This window comes from Lynx canadensis, chromosome A3 (genome assembly GCF_007474595.2).
Source record: "Lynx canadensis isolate LIC74 chromosome A3, mLynCan4.pri.v2, whole genome shotgun sequence".
NCBI lineage: Eukaryota > Metazoa > Chordata > Mammalia > Carnivora > Felidae > Lynx > Lynx canadensis.
The window spans coordinates 15,432,827-15,456,049 of record NC_044305.1 but is presented as its reverse complement, the minus strand read 5'-3'; the positions used below and the strand labels follow the sequence as shown (position 1 = coordinate 15,456,049).

The 23,223-nt window shown below is 51.0% G+C and overlaps 2 protein-coding genes across 3 annotated transcripts in view; one reads left to right on the top strand and one right to left on the bottom strand.

The window, feature by feature from the left end:
* Positions 1-446: 446 nt before the first annotated feature.
* PABPC1L (poly(A) binding protein cytoplasmic 1 like) lies at positions 447-21,571 on the top strand. The gene is made up of 14 exons (XM_030309523.1): positions 447-639; positions 2,664-2,857; positions 4,362-4,477; positions 6,866-7,005; positions 7,168-7,262; positions 10,304-10,441; positions 10,739-10,834; positions 15,678-15,944; positions 16,977-17,061; positions 17,695-17,823; positions 18,373-18,476; positions 19,341-19,434; positions 20,875-21,005; positions 21,457-21,571. Exons 1-14 carry the CDS (start codon positions 447-449, stop codon positions 21,523-21,525), a joined length of 1,851 nt encoding a protein of 616 aa, XP_030165383.1. The 3' UTR covers positions 21,526-21,571.
* The window catches only part of TOMM34 (translocase of outer mitochondrial membrane 34), a 23,227-nt gene continuing 19,408 nt past the window's right edge, over positions 19,405-23,223 (bottom strand). The window contains exon 8 of one of the 2 annotated variants that reach the window (XR_004343354.1): positions 19,405-19,792. The gene's annotated coding sequence lies outside the window, so the exon portion shown is untranslated. The remainder of the gene's footprint in view (positions 19,793-23,223) is intronic. The other variant, XR_003967589.1, reaches the window with a different exon arrangement.

The following is a 23,223-nucleotide window of genomic DNA, read 5'->3' as shown; positions in this document are numbered from 1 at the left end:
ACGTGGAGCCTTCAGTCCCAATTCACACGGCCAGTTCCAGGAGGGGGTGCTGGATTCGGGCTGTGTCGATAAAAAGACTCCTTCCAGGAGACGAGGTGCGCAAGCTTTGAAGCTGAGTTTCTGGCTCGGGATTCTGTTCGTATGTGAAACACAAAATGCGCGGTTCCCTCGAACGCTTGAGAAGAGAGCCATCCCTGTTACTGAGAAGGGCCCAGAAAGGCAATGACCTTCGGGATTGGAACTGGGATCCGGCCCCGCTCTTACCCGCGCCCCCGCAGGCCCCGTTGAGGGCGCGCCCCGCCTCCGGAGGCGGGGTCCCAAGGGCACCACCTGGGGCCCCTGGAGCGCTGAGGGGTCCCAGCTGGGGGGGCGGGGCGGGGCGGGCGCTAAAGGGAGGGGCTGCCGCCGGAGAGGGAGAGCCCCGGAGCGGCGTCTCAGTTCCCGCCATGAACGCCAGCGGTCCGGGCTACCCGCTCGCCTCGCTCTATGTGGGCGACCTGCACCCCGACGTGACCGAGGCCATGCTGTATGAGAAGTTCTCGCCCGCCGGCCCCATCCTGTCCATCCGCGTGTGCCGCGACGTGGCCACCCGCCGCTCGCTGGGCTACGCCTACATCAACTTTCAGCAGCCTGCCGACGGTGAGCCCCAGGGGGAGGGCACAGACGCACCGACCGACAGATGGCATCTCGGGCCCCCGCTGCCATCTCTGGCTGCTCCTGCATCTCTCATTTTGCAACCAGGGACACTGAGGCCCAGAGATACAAGGGGTTGGAAGGGGCCCTGTCCCTAAGAGCCCCCTGAGACCGCTACGAGCAATTAGTGTGAGCTCACCGTGTGTTTTATTGGTGCTCCGTTGTACAGAGGAGAGCTATAAAGGCTGAGTGAAAACAGCTAAGGGGTTAAGGGGTCACGCCGGCCTCGGATCAGAAGGCTGGCAGCTGTGTGACTGAGCAATTAATCAACCGTTCTGAGTTTCAGTCGCATGTCTGAAAAATGGGGATCGTACCTACCTTATGCAGAGTGGTCGGGAGGGTGAGAAAGTCAAGGCACCTGGGGAGGATACAGGTGGAGTGGGGAAGCCAGGAGAGCTGGGCCTTGGACTCCCGCCTTGCGGGGCTGCCAGACCTGAGCTTGCACCAAGAGGCTCCTCCTTGGGGAACCCTGAAAACCCCTCCACTCCAGGCCCCAACAGAGTTTTTCAGAGCCGATAGGATTGATTAGAGCTTGCCAGGTGGTTACGGCCACACTTTGACAGTGGAGAGGATAAAGACTGAGAGCGCCAGGTCGGGCTGTGAGCCGGAGCAAGAGCTCACACTCAGTACCTCTTCTGTGAGATGGGGCTACGGCTTATCCCCCAGTAGCGTGGAAGGAACGAACTGTGTCTATGACGTCTCTCCAGTATCATCTGGTGCAGCAGGAGGGCTCAGTAAGTGCTAATCTTAGAGAAGAATGGTAGCTATAACCTTCAGGCATGAGACTCTAGAAACCACCAAAAACGGGCTGCCCCAGCCAAGTTCAAAAGCCGCCACTCTTACTCTGGGTCTCCTGGGTGGATAGAGAGGTTTCCTAAACTGGGGGTTTGCTGGGGGTGGTTTTGCTGGCTTCCCAGCAGGTGACTGAGCTGGATCCCAGAGAGCCTTCTCCTTCGCTCTCTGCTTTACTCCGCACTGCCTCTAACATCTTCCTCCAAGCCCTGCACGCCCTGACCTTTTTGCCAGACTTCACAGATGGTATAAATCGAGCTCCAGGGAAGAGAAAGTTTACCTCTTACTGTCAGGGAGCAGGCCGTAGCAGTGGCCGGAGAATGGGCCTAGGGTGCTGTTCTCAGACACACTACCATTTACCAAACTCCTATTTTGTACCAGGCACAAAATGCAAGGCACCTTACATACCTGATTTTTTTTAACTTTATTTATTTATTTTGAGAGTGGGGGAGTGGGGGAGGCAGAGGGAGAGAATCCCAAGCAGGCTCTGCGCTGTCAGCAAGGAGGCCCCCCCCCACCCCATGGGGGGGCTCTATCTCACAGTTCGTGAGACCTGAGGCAAAGGCCCACGCTTAAGTGACTGAGCCACCCAGGTGCCCCGCATACCTGATTTAATTTTCAACCCGGGGGTGGGTGGTATTCTCTCCCTTTGTTAGATGCGGGAAGGTGGGTAATAGTCTCATCATCCCCACTTTACAGGTGAAGAAACAGGCTCAGAGAGGTGTTATCCCCCAGAGTCCTGCTGCTGGGGATTGAATCTCCGCTCTGCCTCTCCACACTTCTGAGCTTTCATTTCCCCTAACTGCTGCCACTCTTTGTCTAAAGGACCCTCCTTTCCCTTTTTATCTACCCCATGTGCTCTCGAAACCGTAGTAGACCTGCTCTGCCACTGATCCTTCCCCCTTTCTGAGCCTCAGTTTCCCTCCGTGAAGTGGGGCTACGAATCCATGCTCACGTGGCTATTGTGAGGAGCTGAATGGGACCCCAACACGAGGGTGGGAGGAGCGCCATGCACGTTAATTATTTCTGCTCATCTCCTCTGAGGCTCCAGGCTCTTCTCTCAAGTGACACCCAGACAGTGGCACTGTTTTCTTTGTTCTGATTCCAGTTAAGCGCCTCCGGGCTCAGGGAAAGAAATACCCTTACTTGCTCCCTTTTCTCCTCCTCCTCCTGTCCAGCGGAGCGGGCACTGGACACCATGAACTTCGAAGTGATCAGAGGACAGCCCATCCGCATCATGTGGTCCCAGCGGGACCCAGGACTCCGCAAGTCGGGTGTGGGCAACATCTTCATCAAGAACCTGGAGGACTCCATAGACAACAAGGCCTTATATGACACCTTCTCCACCTTTGGGAACATCCTCTCTTGCAAGGTGGGTGTGCCCCCTTGCGGGGGAGGGTCTGTGTCCCGTACCTGTATGGTAGAGGGACACCGAGCAACGCCTTGCCCCGCAGCCCATGGCTTTTCGGTACAGCTCAGGCGCAGCGAGCACGTTCAGTTGGTCTCTTCGCAGATCCATCAGAGGCCGCCTGTGTATCAGTCAGCTCTGGCTGCGTAACCAACGTCAGAGGTTAGGGGCTGTCAACAACCATTTATTCAGCTCCTAATTCTGCAGTGGGCAATCTGGACGGGGTTCAGCCGGGCATTTCTGCTCTTGGCTGGGCTCCTTCATATGCCCACTGAGAGCTGGCTGGCTCTGCTTCTAGAGGGCGGTTGGCTGTCAGCTGGAGCACCTCGGCTCCCCTCCCTACAGTCTTTCCTCCTCCAGCGGGCTAGCTCAGGCTATTCTCGTGACCATGGCAGTGGCCCAGGGGACTGAGTGGAAGCTCACCAGGCCTCTTGAGATGTAAGCTCGGAACTGGCACACCACTGCTTCTACTGCCTTCTTTGGCCAAAGCAAGTCCTGAGACCAGCCCAGATTCAGAGAGACAGGACAGAAATTATAAAGGGATATAGGAGGGCTGCTAACTAAGGCCATCCTGGCAGCCAAGCCTTGAGGCTTCCTCTGGACCCCTATGGATTGGACAGAAAGCTGTATGTGACTCAGGCGAGTGTCTGAGGCCTACTGAGGACCTGCTGTGGGCCATTGGGCCGGGTTAGCTGCAAGGCACACAAATGTCAGCCCCGCCCTGGGATCTCTCAGGCTGGTTGGAGATGGTGACACTTTTAGGAATAGCTGGAAATGGGGCTCTGAGGGAAAAGCATAGTGACCATGCAGTCAAAGGCCCAGGAAAGGTTTCCGTAGCACAGTGGGAAGAGAACCAGACCTGTAGTGCGGCCAGCTGCTGAGCAGAGTCAGCGCCACAGAGTCGGTCAGACCTTGGACTTTGGTGCCTGGGGTTCAGATCCTGCCACTTCCACTTCCTGGCTAGCAATGTACCCTTGGGCCAGTTTTCTAAGCTCTCCGTACCTCCGCTTCCTCTAAAAGGGGGCGGTTGTAGAAGCCACCTCATAGGCTTGTTGTGCCTGTGTTTTACGTCTGGTAATCGTCACAACGTAAGGATACCTGGTACTCTGCTCCCCGTCTAAGTGGTAGCCATAATACAGAAGCATGGCTGGCTAGTGACCTTGGTCTCATTTATTCCTATTTTCCCCAATCAGGCTGGGGCTCAGAGGCTCAGAATTGCCTGGAGGGGTTCTTATAGTAAAATGTAACAAGATGAGCATGTGATACCCTCAGTGGTGCTCGGCCCAGAGTGGGGGCCCCAGTCACCGTGATTAAATCTGAATGGAAGAGCCGGGGCTTGAGTTAAAGGTGGAGGGACTGTGTGTGGGGCACAGAGCAAACACTCAAATAGCAGTTGTTACCTGTGCCATTCTTTACTACCCGAATCCTCGGTTGCATGCTGCCTCTGTCCTTCTCCCCTGTGGCCCAGGTGGTGTGTGACAATCACGGTTCCCGAGGCTTCGGCTTCGTCCACTTTGAAACCCATGAGGCCGCTCAGCAGGCCATCGTCACCATGAACGGGATGCTGCTGAATGACCGCAAAGTGTGAGTGGTGTGCGGGCGACGGGGGGCGGGCAGGGCCGCGGCCGACCTGGGGAGGGGGGCTGATGCCGTCCGTCACCGTCTGATGGGCACCAGCCACTAAGCTGCAGCCGGTACGCTCCTGGCAGTGTGACCTCGGCAGAGTTCGGGGTCTCAGGAACTCCCTTTCCCCAAGTCAAAACGGGGCTGCCAATACTCGTGAGAGCATTGCTCCAAGTAGGGATTTTGCAGTTCCAGCAGGAACAGCTAGTGGCCACGTCACCCCTGGAGTCAGTGACTTCATCTGTTTTCCAGCCTTCTTGGCATGGCTGTGAAAATTCTTTTCGTAAACCTTTTGTGTCGTTTCATGGGATTTGGGGACAGGAAGGGAAGCAGGCCTGGGCTTAGCCCACCATCTTCATACCTTTAAGGGCGGCATCCCTCCCCCACCCCCTGCTGCCCCTCTTCACGGACGGGACAGTTGAGCTGCAGATGCTGGAGAGACCCTGCTCTGGGGTTCCCCGTCCCCAGTTGTGACTCTGCCCCGGTGATGGCCGGCCCCACGCTCGGTGCCGTGGAGGCAAAGTGGCTTTGAGCCGGAAGATGCACTGATGGTTACCTTGGCCAGTTTCTCGGGGGCGGCTCCTGTCCATGCAACTGAGCCCGGCAGGCTTTCCCCAGTTCTGCAAAGGACGTGACCTTCGTTAGCCACCGTCTGCCCGAGCTCACCTTTGCTGTTCCATCTGTAGTGCCAGCTACAGCTTATTTGTGCTACGTGTGCCATAGACACCATTAACTTTTCTCCTGTTTTTTTCCCCGTAATCTAGGATACTTTCCTAGATGTGTTTCCCCATGTGTAGACCATGTTGGTTCTGTCACTATTGCTTCTCTAGTGTACCCAGTGCCTGTGAAGTGAATAAGCAAATGCCTGTGATCTGAGTTTCATCCCCAGTTTTTATTTTATTTATTTATTTCTCTTTTAAAGTAATCTCTAGGGGCACCTGGGTGGCTCAGTCGGGTAAGCGTCCAGCTTCGGCTCAGGTCATGATCTCGTGGTTCGTGAGTTTGAGCCCCGCGTGGGGCTCTCTGCTGACAGTTCAGAGTCTGGAGCCCGTTTCAGATTCTGTGTCTCCCTCTCTCTCTCTCTCTCTCTGCCCTTCCCCTGCTCGCACTCGGTCTCTCAAAATACATTTAAGAACAATTTTTTAAATTTAAATTTTAAATTAAAAAATTTAATTTAACATGGGGCTTGAACTTACAACCCTGAGACCAAGAACCTCATGCTCTATCGACCAAGCCAGCCAAGTGTCCCTCATCCCCAGTTTTATAAGAATGAACACTGAGGCTCAGAAAGGTGAAGTAACTTGCCCAGGGTCACACTGGTAGGCAACTGCAGAGTGGGGACTCAAGCCCTCCTCTGTAGGACTCTTTAGTTCCTGCTCTTCCCTCATGTACACTCAACTGCCTGGTGTATGGTAGGAGGTCTCTGTGCATTTGCCACAAGAATAAAATCTTTTTTAAATTTTTTTTTTTAATTTTTTTTTTCAACGTTTATTTATTTTGGGACAGAGAGAGACAGAGCATGAACGGGGGAGGGGCAGAGAGAGAGGGAGACACAGAATCGGAAACAGGCTCCAGGCTCTGAGCCATCAGCCCAGGGCCTGACGCGGGGCTCGAACTCACGGACCGCGAGATCGTGACCTGGCTGAAGTCGGACGCTTAACCGACTGCGCCACCCAGGCGCCCCAATAAAATCTTTTTTAAATAAAGTTTATTTTGAGAGAGACAGAGAGGAGCAGAGAGAGAGAATCCCAAACAGGCTCCACGCCGTCAGTGCAGAGCCTGATGTGGGGCTTGAACTCAAGAACCGTGAGATCATGACCCGAGCTGAGAACAAGAGTCCGATGCTTAACTGACTGAGCCACCCAGGCGCCCCAAGAATGAAATCTTTTTTTTTTTTTAACATTTATTTATTTTTGAGAGAGAGAGAGAGAGAGAGAGAGAGAGAGAGAGACAGAGCATGAGTGGGGGGTGAGGGGAGAGAGGGAGACATAGAATCCGAAGCAGGCCCCAGGCTCAGAGCTGTCGGCACAGAGCCCAATGTGGGGCTTGAACTCACGGACTGCGAGCTCATGACCGGAGGTGAAGTTCGACACTTAATGGAATGAGCCACCCAGGTGCCCCATAGAGTTAAATCTTCTTAACCCGATGCTAGAACATAGAATCTTGGCTGTCAGAAGTGGTCTGGCCTTGGATGTAATCCATCTAAAGAGTATTGCCCTTCCCAGCCTTTAGATGAGGGATATAGGTGCCTGGAGGCTGATGGCAATTGACCCAAGTGACCCAGGGTTGCTGGGTGGAATGGGGGTGACTAATGGCTGGCAGCTACCTACCCTGTCAGTGTGTCCACAGCTTTGTTGGCCACTTCAAGTCTCGACGGGAGAGGGAAGCAGAGCTGGGAGCTCGGGCCATGGAGTTCACCAACATTTATGTGAAGAACCTCCACGTGGACGTGGACGAGCAGGGCCTACAGGACCTCTTCTCCCAGTTTGGTGGGCGTGTTCCCCAAGGGAATCGGGCATCACTTTGTCTTCTGTCCCCAGGTTGGGTTGGGCGGAGGGGCCTTTCTGGAGCTTCTTGAGGAACTGGGGGAAGGAAGGGGAGCATCTTGGGGCTTCCCCAACTCCCCTTTGAGCCAGGTTGGCCCTTCCCAGGGAAGATGCTGAGTGTGAAGGTGATGAGGGATGACAGCGGCCACTCCCGGGGCTTCGGCTTTGTCAACTTTGAGAAGCATGAGGAAGCCCAGAAGGTAGGAGCCTCCCCATGGCCGTTTCCTGGAGGAGGTACCACACCAGTACTAGGAAGAAAGGAGATCAGGAGGAGGGGGCTCCAGCTGCCCACAGAGGAGAAGAAAGTTCCTCCCCAGCCTGGGCCCACAACAGTCAGGGCCCTGCCTGCCTGTGGCGAAGGCAGAAGGTTGCAGCCTCACCTGGTGCTTCTAAACCCTAAGGCTGACTGCTTTTCATAGATTCTTGTCACCCAGGGGAAGTAGAGGGGTCTCTGAGACAGCCACCACCCTCTTCTTGAATTGATGGTGGGATTGAGGCCAGGGAGGGGAAGCGCTTAGGTTATTTCTTGCTCGCAGGCCTTTGCAGATACATGCTGTTTCTCAAACCTTTCCCTTCTCTTACTCTTTGGATTAGTGCTATCCAGTAGAAATATAATGGGAGCCACATACGAGATTTAAAATTTTCCAGTAGCCATATTAAAAGGGGTAAAAAAAAAAAAAAAACCACCAGAAATTGATTTTAATAATGTCTACCATTCAATTTAACATATTGAAATTATCACTCCAGTGAGTATTCAATATAAAAACAGATATTTACATTCCCCCTTTTTTGGTACTGATTCTTTGAAACCTGGTACTTCCAGTACATGTCAACTCAGACTAGCCATATTTCAAGTGCTCAGGTAGCTGCATGCGGCTAGTGACCACCGTATCAGACGGCGTGGCTTCAGACTACTTAGTGCTTATCCTGTGGGTCTCCGCTTATGCTTTCCCTCCACCGAGGAGCCTCTTCTTCCATCCCGTGCTTCTGGTGAGGTGCCCTTTCTGTCTCTCTCCATCATTAACACAGATTTCCATGTAATAGGACTGAGGGTGGGGGCCGGATCTCATCTCACCCTTAAATCTCCAGCATTGCACCTGCCAGTACGTACTAGCTACCTATTGGCTGAACAGGTGAATGGTACAAGGTCACACAGTGACCGAGCTGGAGTGATGTTGTCCCATTTGCCTTCCTACCCTAAAGCTCTTTCCTTGGATGCTGCCCCATGAAGACCGTTGGACAAGGGGGATCTCAGCTCATTGTGGGTTCTGGCTAGAGACCCTACCTGGTGCCATCTTGACGGCAGCCACTTCTTGCTGGGCACTTGCCATGGGCCGGGCACTGTGCTGAGGGCTGCATACGCTCTCCTCGCTGCTTCACCAGTGTGGGCTAAACTGTTTTCAGGCTCCACAGGGTGGTAGCTAGCAAGAGGCAACGTGGGGATTAGAACCAGCTCTTTCTGACTCAGAAGTCTTGTTCTTAAGTGAATGGCTCCTTTCGAAAGGTGACTTCTTGTGTGTCCTTGGACAAATGCCACTCTCTCTCTAGGCTTTGGTTTGCTCACCTGTAAAACGACAAGTTGGAATAGGTGGGTGAAGCCTCAGGGGTCTATAGACTCCACAGTCTTAGAGACCTTGGTAATGACTTTTATGTTAATGATTTCTGTAAGCATGACTTTCTTTTGTACAGTGTTATATTAGCTTCAGGTGTACAATAGTGATTCAACAATTCTATATGCACCCTGATGTTTGTAGCAGCATTATCTACAATAGCCAAGTTATGGAATCAGCCCAAGTGTCCATCAGTTGACAAGTAGATAAAGAAGATGTGGGGTCACACACACATACACACACACAATGGAATATTACCCATAAAACAATGAAATCTTGTTAAATAGGTGGGGAATTAAGGAGTGTACTTGTGATGAGCACCGGGTGATGAAGTGTTGAATCACTATATTGTACACCTGAAACTAATATTACGCTATATGTTAACTAACCTATTTAACCCACCCGCCCCTCCCCTCTGGTAACCATCCGTTTACTCTCTATAGTGGAGAGTCTGTTTCTTGGTTTGCCTCTCTCTCTCTCTCTCTCTCTCTCTCTCTCTCTCTCTCTCTCTTCCCTTTGCTCATTTTTTTCCTTAAATTCCACAAATGAGTGAAATCATACGGTATTTGCCTTACTCTATTTTGCTTAGCATTATACTCTCTAGCTCCATCTATGACCTTGAAATAGCAATATTTCCTTCTTGCTAATCGCTGAGTGATATTCCATTGTTATATTACAAAACTGTAGTAATCAAAACAGTGTGGTACTGGCAGAAAAATAGACATGTAGACCAGTGGAACAGAATAGAAAACCCAGGTAATGACCTTAAAGACTGATGTACAACTAGCAGTTTCTGTGGCCTTCGACTATGTTTACATAGATTTGCATATTTAGGTAAGGAAATATCCTCATGATGTAAAAATATTTACTAACTAGTTGGCCACTTAAAAAATTCCCTTTTGTTCAAGCCCCACTTTGGGTGTTAGAGCTTACGTTTAAAAAAGGCCCTTTTCAAACATCTCCTCACTAACACTAGTGTCTAATCCTAACCATCGAGCTAGTACACGAGTCTACCTTTTTGCTGATTTTTTTTTTTTTTTTTTTTTTTTTTTTTGCAGATAAGTCCATGTAAATTCAGTTCAGTATAAATGCATTAAGAGAAGTTGCACATCTTGTAGAAGATGTAGGATTCCGTGCAATCAAAGCCACTGACCATTTAGGATGTGGCATGCTTAGGCCAGCTATCTGAAGAAAAGAAGAAGAAAAAAGGGTTAAGACGTGTTCTTAACAAAAACGAAAGCCTTCGTAGTTAAAAAAGGATTCTTTGTGCTGTGAAATCCAGCATGAAGTGAAGGATGTTGATTATGCTCATGCCGTTTTGAAAGAATTCTCCCTGCTCTGTTCAGATCATCAGTGTGTACCTAAAGTTAAGAACCTAAAGGTTAACTGTGGGAAACTTTGCAAATTTCAATTTCACTTCTTAAAGTAGAGCGCAAATCAAGTTTTTTTTTTTTTAATTTATGGTTTACTCTGAAATTTTGTCCCATTTTTTTAAAAAAGTGGATTCTTTAAGTGGCTTTTATCCTGATACTAATTATTCTCAGCTAACAAGGCTGGCCTGGTTTGCAGGGACTGGAGGCCAGGGCCTCATGGGGGTGGTTACCAAGAACGCTTGCTCCCTCTCTGCCCAGGCCGTGACGGACATGAATGGGAAGGAGGTGAGAGGGCGGCTACTGTACGTGGGCCGGGCCCAGAAGCGGGTGGAAAGGCAGAATGAGCTGAAGCGTAGGTTCGAGCAGATGAAGCAGGACCGGCTGACCCGTTACCAGGTGAGGGTCAGACCCCTGGTGACAGCTGCAGCCATGTGAGTGTGTGTGTGGAGGGTCCTGAATATGAAGCCTTTCTCCAGCAATCCCACCCCCAGGAAGCTGGCTTTAGGGGCCTTGGGGGCTGCAGCCTCCAGTGATGGGCACGCCGGCTGGGGGCATGGGTGCCATGCCAGACTGGAAGCAGGAGGCTTGGTGGCCAAGGCTTCCAGGGCCCCCATGGCCTACGTTGGTCCCCGACATGAGGTAACCTGGGGCATGGAGGGGAAGGGACACATCCACAGTAACCTCTCTTTCTAGGGTGTGAACCTGTATGTTAAGAACCTGGATGACTCCATCGATGATGAGAAGCTGAGAAGAGAGTTCTCTCCCTATGGAGTGATTACCAGTGCCAAGGTGAGGGCTGGGGGGGGCACCTACAGGGGATAGAGAGCCTGCTCCTCCATCTTCCTGCTGCCTATACACCCCTTCTTCCAGGGAGTTGGTGCTGAGCTACTCCTTTTAAGAGTTTGGGGGGGATTATGTCTGACCCCCCATTGGAACTTGACGTCCATCTGCAGCCTTGTCTGCTCTGGAAGGGAAGAGGGTTGAAGTCCAGTCCCAATCACACAGCTGGACTTATCGGGGCTCACTGTAACCTTGGTTCATTTAATAAGCATTTATTGAGTGCCTACTGTATGCCAGATTCTAGAAATTCATGTTTCAGAATTTCCACTGCTTGTTTTGTTGTCTTTCGGACCCCCGTCCCCCCATCTGGAAAATGAGAAGGTTGGGCTGCTATATTCTTCATTCATTCATTCATTCCCCATTTACTGAGCACCTACCACGTGCCCAGCCCCCTTAGCACCTGATAAGTGATGATTGGCTGTTCTCAGTAGCTCTGTGACTTTTAGCAGATGTCTTCTGACCTTCATCCCCACAAGGAGAGTGTTGGGCTCATTGGATGGTTCTCAACCCTGGCTTATTAAAACTCCCCTGGGGAGCTCTTAAAGACAGACACCTGAGTCAGACGACTCAAGCTCTCTGAGTAGGGCCTGGGCATTTTATTTTAAAAGCTCCCCAGGTGATTTTTAAGATGACCCAGCATTCATTCATTCCATCCTTAAGCACCTCCTGTCTTACCGGGCCCTCTGGGAAGTATACAGTAACAAGTTAGATGTGGTTCTTGCCCTCGAATAGCTTATAGTCAAGTGGGGAAGTCACACACATCACTAACTCAAATCTATTATAAGGTGTTTTTGTAGTGAGGGTGGGAGTACTGGAGGCAGAGGTATGGTAGCCCAGGGAAACAGGAAGGAGGGCTTCCTGTAAGAAGTGTGAGACACATTTGGCTTGGCTGTGAGGAGGTAGGGAGCTGCAGGTGGGAATGAGGAACTTTCCAAAGAGATCAGTGTGAGTAATGGGGCTGGAGACCAGCACATGTGATGCAATGGTTGGGTTCTTAGGAAGTTCTTTCTCTGTTAAATCCAATTTTTTTAAGTTTATTTTTATTTATTTTGAGAGTGAGAGCAGGGAAGGGGCAGAGAGAGAGAATACCAAGTAGGCTCCATGCTGTCAGTACAGAACCTGCTGTGAGGCTTGATCCTGCGAAACGCGAGATCATGACCTGAGCCAAAATCAAGAGTCAGATGCTTGGGGAGCCTGGGTGGCTCAGTAAGTTAAGCATCTGACTTCAGCTCAGGTCATGATCCCATGGTTTGTGAGTTTGAGCCCTGCGTCAGGCTCTGTGCTGACAGCCCAGAGCCTGGAGCCTGCTTCAGATTCTGTGTCTCCCTCTCTCTCTCTCTCTGCCCTTCCCCTGCTCATGCTCTGTCTCTCAAAAATAAACATTAAAAAAAATTTTTTTTTAATGTTTACTTGTTCCTGAGAGAGAGAGAGAGAGAGAGAGACAGTGACAGTGTGAGCAGGGGCAGGGGAGAGGCAGAGAGAGAGAGACACAGAACTCGAAGTGGGCTCCAGGTTCTGGGCTGTCAGCACAGAGGCTGATGTGGGGCTTGAACTGTGAGATCATGATCTGAGCCGAAGTCTGATGCTTAACCAACTGAGCTACCTAGGCAGCCCTGTTGAATCCAATTTTAAATGCCTGGTGTTTGGGGAAGAGGTTCTAACAGTTTTTTGAGTTAAGGACTCAAATGTGACCGAGCTGTGGGACATGTAAATTAAGCATCAATAAATTTGCTTAAACATTATAAAAATGCTGTGGGCCCTCTTGCCCAGCAAATTTATACTTTGGGTATAAATTTGGGTAGTATTGTGGTCTAAATCCCAGTCCTACCATTAACTAGCTGTAGGATCCGCAGGAAGTGACTTTGCCATTTGGAGCCCGTTTACCCATCTGTAAAGTGGGAACAACCTTCCCTACCTCTCGAGGGCACTAAAGAGTCAGCATGTAGAGCGCCTGCCCACAACAAGTGGTAAAATAGTGATCTGATTATTCACACATTGTGTATAATTTCTGGGGATTCACCCACCTCCTTGAGGACTCCTCGAGTGGAGGGAATTCTAAAAATCTGGGTTACTTAGAGTTGTGGCACTATCTTGTTAGTTGACCAATTAGGTTATAAAATGGGGATTTTATGTAGGCTTACATATTTATATGATTTCTATTATATATAAAATACAGTGATTATGAAAACGAGTTAAAGTATATAAAGTGATAACACTGTCACATTCATAGAAGCTATATAAGTGCATTTTATCATTATTTACTACCTAACAGAAGTTTTTATTACCTTGCTAAGACAATACTTTGGTGTCAAGAAAATTTGGCTGATGATAGCCTACAGATCCCTTCTGAGAATATTCTTAAATGCCTAAAAGAAAATTACCAAAATGCTAAGGTAACAGCAGTATGTGGTTCATAATTACATCAAACGAGAAGGTCTAGAGAGGTACCAATTAGCACAAATGATATTTTGAGATCCGCAGTGGTTGACATATGAAAATATCTTCTTTCTCTTCCTGACAAAATCACAAGCACAGCCAAGACTCCCCTATTTTTGTTGCCTGTGTTCAAAATAGAAGGAAACACTAATGTGAAAATTAAGATGCCATTTGTCCCCCCATCCAAGTTCACAGACCCCCTGAATTCTATCCACTGGCCTCCCTCGGGGGGGGGGGGGGATCTGTGAACCCTCAGGGTCAGGCCCCCGTATGAATAGGTTGCAAGGTGCAGTTTGAAAATTGATGATGTGTAGAGAATGGGCTTTAATAGAGCAGATTTAAAAAGTATGTCAGTTCAAATCTAAATGCATGGGCCAGGCCCGTGTCTAGACCTCCCCCTACCCCCAAAATTAAGAACCATAAATGCAATGTGGATTGGATCCTGGAAGAGAAAAAAAAATATTAGAAAAACTAGTGGAATCCCAATGAAATCTGCAGTTCAGTCAATAGCATTGTAGCTAATAACAACCGTATCGATGTTAACATCCTGGTTTTGACACATGTGGACTTGTCTCGGCCAAGTCCCTCTGACTCATTTACATTGGGGCAAGCCTGGGTGAAAGACGGCTGCCCTGTACTATTTTTGCAACTTTTCTGTACACCTAGAGGTATTGCAAAATAAAAAGGTTATTTTAATTTTTTTTTCAACGTTTATTTATTTTTGGGACAGAGAGAGACAGAGCATGAACGGGGGAGGGGCAGAGAGAGAGGGAGACACAGAATCGGAAACAGGCTCCAGGCTCCGAGCCATCAGCCCAGAGCCCGACGCGGGGCTCGAACTCACGGACTGCGAGATCGTGACCTGGCTGAAGTCGGACGCTTAACCGACTGCGCCACCCAGGCGCCCCTAAAAAGGTTATTTTAATAGCAACACTAAGAATGCCTTCCCCAGAAGGAGAAATCCCCAGATTTCTCCTAAAGAATCTGGCTCAGTGCCTTGCAGAGGCAATGGAAGTCACCGGAATGCTGCATTGGGTTCAAATTCTGGCTGATGGGTGTCCACAGGCTGGGTGACCTTGGACAAGTTCCCACCCACCTTTTTTTTCCCCCCCAGTTGTAATAAGGATTTTTATTTCCACCACAAAGAAAATTAACAGAATAGGCACAAAAAGTATAAATTTAAACCTTTTAATTTTTATATTCCATACCTTTTTTTAACTTTAATTTTTTAATTAATTTTTTGAATAAATAAATAAATATTATTTATTTATTTATAAGTTTATTTTAGAGAGCAAGCGTGTGTGAGTGGTAGAAGGAAAGAGAATCTTAAGCAGGCTCCACACCCAGTGCAAAACCCAACACAAGGCTCCACCTCCCGATGCTGAGATCATGACCGGAGCTGAAATCAAGAGTCAGATGCTTAACCGACTGAGCCATCCAGGTGCCCCCATTCAAATCTAAGTTTTTATTGGAGTCTAGGATACCTAACTCTTAAGAACATTTTTATTATGTCCATAATTTCACAAATGAACTAAAGAATCCTAAGAATTAAAATAACCAGACGGTAGTCGAAATGCAGATTTTCATCACAGTGACCTCAAATGAAGTGTTTAAGATCGTGGCTCTGGCTAAGGACCCCTGCCCTGTTCTTGGTTTTAACCAATCCTAAACTGTCCTCTTCATCCTAGCCCCTCTGATGAGGGTAGATACCATTTAAACCGGCCTTCCATCACAGCCTAGGAAAATCATTTCAGAAAGAAAATTTAAATATAAAAAAAAAATTCTGAAATGCTGCTGTTCTCACGGACTCTAGGGAATGTCCTGTTAAACAGTGAGCAGCTGAGGCGCCTGGGTGGCTCAGTCGGTTAAGCGTCCGACTTCAGCTCAGGTCATGATCTCACGGTCCATGAGTTCGAGTCCCACGTCGGGCTCTGTGCTGACAGCTCAGAGCCTGGAGCCTGCTTCAGATTCTGTGTCTCCCTCTCTCTCTGACCCTCCCCCATTCATGCTCTGTCTCTCTCTGTCTCAAAAATAAATAAACATTAAAAAAAAAAAATTTAAAAAAAACAGTGAGCAGCCCTCAGCAAGTTGACTGGTCTCAGCCAAGTCACTCCTGAGCCCCCGCTTCCGTCACCTGTGAAGCGGGAGTCGTGGTGCCCCCATGATCAGGTGGTGGCACCTGTGGAGCAAGAAGGCAGTCCGGCATCTGGCATGCGGTGGGCCTCAGTCAATGTCAGGGTGACAGTTTCTCCTGGGCCTGCTCACTGCCCGGCTGGGCCCCGGGGGAGGAGGGGGACACAGCCCCAGGAGTCTTCCTTCCCCACCCCCAGCAGCCCTTGTCTTGTCTTGCTTTTAGGTGATGACAGAGGGTGGCCACAGCAAGGGGTTTGGCTTTGTGTGTTTTTCCTCTCCAGAAGAGGCGACAAAGGCCGTGACAGAGATGAACGGGCGCATCGTGGGCACCAAGCCGCTGTATGTGGCCCTGGCCCAGCGCAAAGAGGAACGGAAGGCCATCTTGACCAACCAGTACATGCAGCGCCTGTCTACTGTGCGGGCCCTGGGTGGCCCCCTCTTGGGCTCCTTCCAGCAGCCCGCCAGCTACTTCCTGCCCGCTGTGCCCCAGGTGATGGCCTGCCCAAACCCTGCTGCATCCCTTCCCTGACAGCCAGGTAGAGCAGGAAGACAGCCTCACAGGTAGATGTAGCTTCTCAACTTGTTTCTGCTGGAAACTTGGCAGGCAGGCCACTTTAACCCCACCTGGTAACGGGGGGTAAGAGTGTGTGTCCCCAACCAGGGAGAGGTTCGTGTTGTGCTAAAAAAAGATGCTCCCTAGTCAAATAAGTTTGAGAAACCATGCATTAAGGAAAGGGAACTAGCTTTCCTTATTATACTATGCTTTACCGCACACATTATTCTACCCTAACGTGCTGGTGTGCGTCAGGACTTTCCCAAACCAGCAGAGAGCATGTAGCATTTCCCCAACTTAGATAGTCCTGTTTTGTGGGCTGCCTGCCGACCTCTCTCCTGGAGGCCAGTGTTCTGAGCAGCCCCGCTTGGGAAGGGAGCTCCCAGGACTTAGAGGGAGTGGAAAGGCGTTGGCCATTTGCAGCTGCGGGGATGGACGTATCTGCTCCCCTGCTCCTTTTATTTTTAATTTTTTGAAGTTTTATTTATTTTGAGAGAGAGCATGAACAGGGGAGGGACAAAGAGAGGGAGAGAGAGAATCCCAAGCAGGCTCCATGCTGTCAGCACAGAGTCCAGTGTGGGGCTCAAACTCCCAAACTGTGAGATCATGACCTGAGCTGAAATCAGGAGGCGAACGCTTAACCAACTACGCCACCCAGGCGCCCCACCCCCCACTCCTCTTAGCAGTAGCTTAAGCTGGCACAAGTTTGAGTAGGTCTGTCACGATTTTATGCTGCTGTTTGGGCCAGTGGCTCTAATGATAAGGGGCAAGGATTGAACCTGAGACCTTGCCCTGGAAGGTTCAGGGCTAACGAATAGCCTGAACTGGGGTAGTGGAGATTTCATCCCAGCTTGTGGGTCTTTACTAATCAGTAACCCTGGAGGGGGGTGGTGGAGTTTCCACAGGTGTCCATGAGGGGATGCGGTTTCTCACCCGCGACCCCCTCACCCCCAGTCTTCTCCTGCACAGCCTCCTGCCCAGACTGCGTACTATGCGTCCAGCTCTCCCATGCAGCCTGCCCCCAGGTGGACGGCCCAGCCTCCGAGACCCTCGTGTGAGTGACTCCGCCCCTTGTACCCTCAGCCTGGCCCACGGACAGTGGACCCCTCAGGGCAGCGTGGAACCTGGGGCTATGAACACAGGCTTTGGGGGCAAGCCTGGCTCTACTTCCCAGGGTGTTCATTTGGGTGGGTAACTTCACCTCTCTGAACCTCAGTTTCCCCTTCTGAATGAGGTGTGCATAAAGCCCCAAGCAGTGCCGACCTTGTGAAAGACTAGCGGTGCAGCCATTCTCTTCAGTTAGCTCCCAAGACTTGTCTGATCTGTGACCATGAGAACGCACTCCCATGGCAGTCTTGCCCCTCCGGCCCCTCTCTGGGAGCAGAGCTCGCCCTCCCTTGCAGCTGCTTGGGGACCCAGCGGGTGTGATCATGCGGTCTGTGCGTCCTGGGGCTCTGTGTAAAAACAAGTCGGCTTTGTAATTGAAGACTTCCACACACTCCCCTTCCCTGGAGTTCTGGGTCTGCCTGACTAGGTGAATTCACCCATCTTTTTTGCTGCGAATGTTCTACTTCCCTTTCCCACCCATTGCCTTTCTCACCCCAGAACCTTCAGGGCGCAGTGCGCCGCTCTGATTGTCCTGCCCCTGCCCCACCGACCTTTCTCTCCGTGTTCTTTGTGCCACAAGCCACCTACCCTCCAGCTGCCTCAATGATCCGACCACCAGCCATGTTGCGGCGCCCCCCGGCGCAGGTCAGCGGTGTCAGGCAGGCCTCCACCCAGGTGCCACCCACGGTGCCCCACACCCAGAGAGTGGGTGAGTGTGGGCTGGGTCAAGAGGAACGGGTGTGCGCGGAGGGTGGGATAGGGGCTTGGTGCTGGGTTGGCACAGGCGGGGAGTCAGGACTGGCCTCTGTGGTGACCTTGCCATTTGCCTCTTGGAGGGTAGAGGTGACTTTGGAGGCCGTGAGGCACAGTAGTTCGTGTGGGCTCCAGAGTCCCACAGACCCGGTTCCTGGGGCCAACTCGCTCTGTGGCCTCGCTAACTACTGTATCTGATCACCTACCTCATCTTTTTAAAATAGGGATGAAAATAGCCCTCCTGTTTTGTCGTGTGGGTGAATGAGATCACACATAGCGGGGCTTAGCATCACATCAGAACCTTAGCAAGTACTGTGGCAGCTGTGAACAAGGGCGTAGGTTTGAGCTGTAAGGCCAGCACATCTGTTCCTTCACTTGGCAAATGTTTGTACATCTGTGTGCCGGCCTCACAGTCGGTGCTGGGGATTCTACGTGAATGCTTGTCTTTAGGCTTCCTGGCTTTAGATCACTGTCAGGCCCTAACTCCCCTGCTTACTCCTTACAGCCAATATTGGTACCCAGACCACAGGAGCCAGCGGGGCGGGATATCCTGCACCAAGTGGGCCTCTGCTGACACACAAATATTCCTCAGCAACATACAACCACGGGGTAAGGCTGCCCTGACTGCCCTCTTAGTCTGGGCTCCTGGGGCCTTGGCTCAAAACCTTGGCTAAGGCAATGGCCCTCGTTTGTTTGTTTGTTTCTCTTCTTGAATTATAAATGAGCAAAGTTTCGTTTAGTAACGTGTACAATTGGGAAACAATCCACCTTACTAACAGAAGGAGGGAAAGAGCCAAGATCATGTTTGGTTTATTAATTATGATTTGCTCTGCCTGGATTATTAACAAAAGTAATCTGTATTTCCTTCGTATTCAGTGTTGAGCAGCAAGGAAAAATATCCTAGCGATATGCTGAATATTGAAGGGATGGGATTAATCTACAAAACAGAACTAAAAATACCTACTGTGATTAAATTAAAAGGCTATGTATTTATCTTCCTGCCCAAGTCTCAAACTCGGCATTATCGTATCCTGTCTAGAATTTTAATGTGTATACTTCAGACTCTTCCTTGCAAAAGAAACAAGGGAGTAGTCTTTAAACAGCAACATGCTTTTAAAGTTACCAGAATAGGGAAAGGTCAGAAGTATGCTGGGGATGTGGCCATAAAGCTACTTGATAAAAAGTGCCTTATTTGGCATGAAGTGGTTAGTAATGTGTGACTTTCACTTGGCAACATCCAGTGGGGCCTTGACAGGTTCCTGGCACCGTGGAAGGCGTCTGAATTAGAGGGTGACTTTGTCTATCCCACTGTGCCCTTGTTAGGGACTCTGTCCCACCCGATTGTCCATACCTTGCCCCCTGCTCCCCTCTTCCAGAGCCTTCCTGGAGGCCTGTGCTCACCTGACAGGGTGAGGGTTTTGAGGCCTTGCCCATCTGTGGTGGTTAAGGGATGTGTCCCCGGCACCATTGCAGGTCCAGGAGCCTGCTGTGCGCATCCCGGGACAGGAGCCCCTGACGGCGTCCATGCTGGCCGCAGCGCCACTGCACGAACAAAAGCAGATGATCGGTGAGTGGCTGGAGCAGGAAGCAGGGGGAGTTGGCCAGCCTGGCAGGAAACATGTTGAGTGGAGGTCAGACACGTGGACAAGGTCCAGCTTTGCCGCTGACCAACCTGCCGGGTGGCTTGGTCCGGGTGGCCTCTGCTCTCCTCGGCTTCCCTCTCGTCTTAAAGCACTGGTCAGACCAGATGGTCCTGAGGTTTCTTCAGTTCTGCTGTTCAAGGGCCGTGACAGGCTTGGAGAGATCCCAGCTGTGGGCAGATCTGCGGCCAGGACTAAGGGTTTCTGTTGGTGGGTGTTGCTGTTTCTTACATCTCCTGAATGGGAAGAAGCCATCACCACATGTCCTCTGTCTCCCAGTGCCCGCTGCAGGGAGGTGGGAAATAAATGTGCAGAAATTCGTATTTACACATTCCCCACTGGACTGCGAGTTCCTTGTGCAATTCTCCTCCAGCCCAGTGTCTATGGCAGGCCCTGCTAAAGGATGCCGCTAACTGCTGAGTGAATAACTTGCCAGGTTCTTGCCTTCACGGCCACCAAGATTTCCAGAACCTCTCTGAAGTCCGTCCCGATTCCCTCCACTTGTTTTCTCGGCTCACTTGGGGTTTTGCCACTTTACTACCCACTCTTCAAAGGAAAATTCTAAATGGGCTTAATGGAAGCAGAAGGCTCTGTTAGCAGTTCTCTGCAAACCTCTTCACTTTCCTCACGGGGAAACTCTCCCACCCAGCACACAATCCTGGCCAGACCCTCCACACACGGCCAAGATGGGCTGACCACCAACGCTAGGCTCTGCCACCAGAAGTGCCTGATGGCGGAAGGTGAATTTGTCTCGTGTGTGTGGCTCCTCCTACCCCTAAAAAAGCCCAGTTCAGCCTTAGCCTGTCTTGTCTAGAATCTCAACGTGTGTATTGGAACTATTTCTTGCAAAATGAACAAGAGTAGTCTTTAATTTTTTTTTTTTAATGTTTACTTATTTTTGAGGGAGGGAGAGAGCACGAGTGTGAGCAGGGGAGGGGCAGAGAGAGTGAGGGAGACACAGAATCCAAAGCAAGCTCCAGGCTCCAAGCCGTCAGCACAGAGCCCGATGCGGGGCTCGAACTCACGAGCTGTGAGATCATAACCTGAGCCGAAGTCGGATGCTTAACCGACTGAGCCACCCAGCTGCCCCAAACAAGAGTAGTCTTTAAACACCAACCAAGTTTGTGTCAGGCTCTGTGTAGATTCGTTCATGTAGAATGTCAAATTTGATTCTTCAAGCTAGCCTCCGAAGCAGGGTTTGCTCTGCGCACTTTACAGTTGGGAGAGAGCCTCCCAGTGAGGCTAAGTGACACAGCCCAGAAGGAGCAGTTCTGGGACGACCCCCCACCACATGCCTTACTGCTCCCTTCCACAGTACCTCCTGCCTCCCTGGGGCTGCTGGGGTATCAGCCAGGTGTTCTGTACAGGTGAGCGTCTGTACCCCCTTATCTACGATGCCCACACCCAGCTGGCTGGCAAGATCACGGGCATGCTGCTGGAGATCGACAACTCGGAGTTGCTGCTCATGCTGGAGTCCCCCGAGTCCCTCAATGCCAAGGTGGGCTGGGGCCTGGGTGGCAGGGTGCCTCGCGAGGATAGGAGGAGAGCTCATGACGAACACCTCTCCTAGAGGACTTAGCAGGCTGCTGCCTGGACGAAGTTTACCTTCCCGCTGATGCCAGCTTGTATGGGCTGCATCTGCGAGCGGGAGGCCTCGGGGTTGGCCCCTCCAGCCCCTCCAGGTTAATTCTCTGCAGCTCCACGTGCAAGGTGTCGGTACGGGCAGCGGTGTTCTGACTGAGGACCGGGCTCAGGTTCTCCCAGCTGTCCGGCGGCGTCCGTCTGTCTGGAGAAGGCAACCGACGACCCGCTCATCACGGGCGCTCGCAAACGGCAGTGCCGTGGAGGGAGGCGACTTGTGGCATCTAGCACGCGGAGGCAGTGGGCGGCCAGGGCTCTACCGGGGACCCCGCTGGGCAGCTGCACTGACCCCCGCTCACGACCCACAGGTGGAAGAGGCTTTGGCGGTGCTGCAGGCACACCAGGCCGCCGAGCTGACAAAAGTGAATGTGCTGTGAAACCAGGTGGGTGGCTGGGGGTGGGAGAGACGGAGATGGAAGCAGCGGTGGGCCCAAGAGAAGCTGGGAAGAGCCGGGCAGGGGCTGACTTTGAGAAACCCGCGGAGAAACCATGTTGGCGCCGGCTCGCTCTCTGAAGCACCGAGGAGTCTGGGGGAAGCTGCGAGGCGCAAAGGAGCGGACAGACCGTGGGATGAGAATGAGTGTTGACCACTGTGCGAAGTGCGGGTGTTTTCTCGCCAGCTGCCCTGCCTGGCGTCACTGGGGATAGGCTGGGCTGTCCCTGGGCACTGGGTGAATTTATCTTGTGTATGTGGCCTGCTTCGTCTGCTCTGCCTTCTCCGTTGAGACCAGGTGTCTGCTGTATGTTAGAAGGATTCATTCCTCTCCTTTCATCCCCAGACGGCGGGATCCTCACTCCCTCGGCTGAACAGCGCTTCCTGCTCTTGGCTCTCTGTCCCCGGGAGCTGTAACTTATTTCCCACTCAGGCTGTATCTGTACTTGAGCTCTGTATGTGGAATGAAGGCCGGTCCCCCACCCCCGCCAGCCTGTCACCCTTTCCTTTTGTGCATTAAAAGTGCTGCAAACTGTCTTGTCTCCCAGGAGGCCTTCTTGTGTCTGAGGGAGGTGGGCCAGAGCCAAGGGTGGACTTGACTGGGTTGGGGATGTGGCTCGAAGGAACAGAAGCCCAAAGAGTTATGGGAGAAGCCGTGTGTGCGCCAGACCAAGGTCGCCAGGAACTGAGCAGGACCGTCTGGAATGGCCCCAGAGGAGCAGAAGCCCACCAGGCAGTGGCTCAGTGTGGGATTGAATGGTTGTCTTCACACGGCACCGAGACAAGGAGCTAAAGCTACAGGTGCCCACATGTGACGTACACGGAGGTTTCTGGACCCCGGGCTTGAGTACCCTGCAGTGCAGGTATACACCCCAGAAGCAGCAACTACTTGTAGGCTCTGGGCTGGCTGGCTGAGGGCTCTGTAACACCATCAGAGAAGAACCCATGTAGAATTGTTTTAGGATCCCTTCCCGGGTCCTGGTTTTACCTTCTATGTTTTCCTTAGTAAATCAAGATGCTTGCCTTTTAGACTTCAAGAAGAAAAAGTCAGTTGTGAATGGATGGCACCACTCAACCTGCCTCAAATCAGGTAAGAGACGTGCCTGCCTAAGAGGTGGCTCAGTCGGTTGAGCGTCCGACTTCAGCTCAGGTCACGATCTCGCGGTCTGTGAGTTTGAGCCCCACGTCGGGCTCTGTGCTGACAGCTCGGAGCCTAGAGCCTGCTTCAGATTCTGTGTCTCCCTCTCTCTCTGCCCCTCCCCTGCTTGTGCACGCACACTCTCTCTCAAAAATAAACATTAAAAAAAAAAAATCATACCCAAGGAGCTCAAGATAATTGATCTAAAAAATACCTTAACGACATTTATAATATTCAAACACATAAAGGAAAAACATTTGTTAAGACTAGATATCACAAGAAGAAAAACCAGATTTAAAAATAACTAAAACTTCTAGGAAGCAAAAAAAGTAGTCACAGAAATAAACTCAATGTCTGGGTCAAACAGTTGATTACATATGGGTAAAAAAAGAATGATAGATGATAAATGTAGAGAAAACACCCAGAAAGTAGCACAGAGATCTAAAACATAGGAAATGTGGAAATAAAAAGGAGAAATGACCACAAAGGGAAGAAACCAAGGGT

Bases quoted from the DNA above. Each gene is read 5' to 3' on its own strand.
- PABPC1L (XM_030309523.1), top strand. From the start codon at position 447: ATGAACGCCAGCGGTCCGGGCTACCCGCTCGCCTCGCTCTATGTGGGC. The intron at 2,858-4,361 runs GTGGGTGTGCCC...CCTGTGGCCCAG, and splicing joins GGAACATCCTCTCTTGCAAG to GTGGTGTGTGACAATCACGG. The intron at 17,824-18,372 runs GTGAGTGTGGGC...TACTCCTTACAG, and splicing joins GCCCCACACCCAGAGAGTGG to CCAATATTGGTACCCAGACC.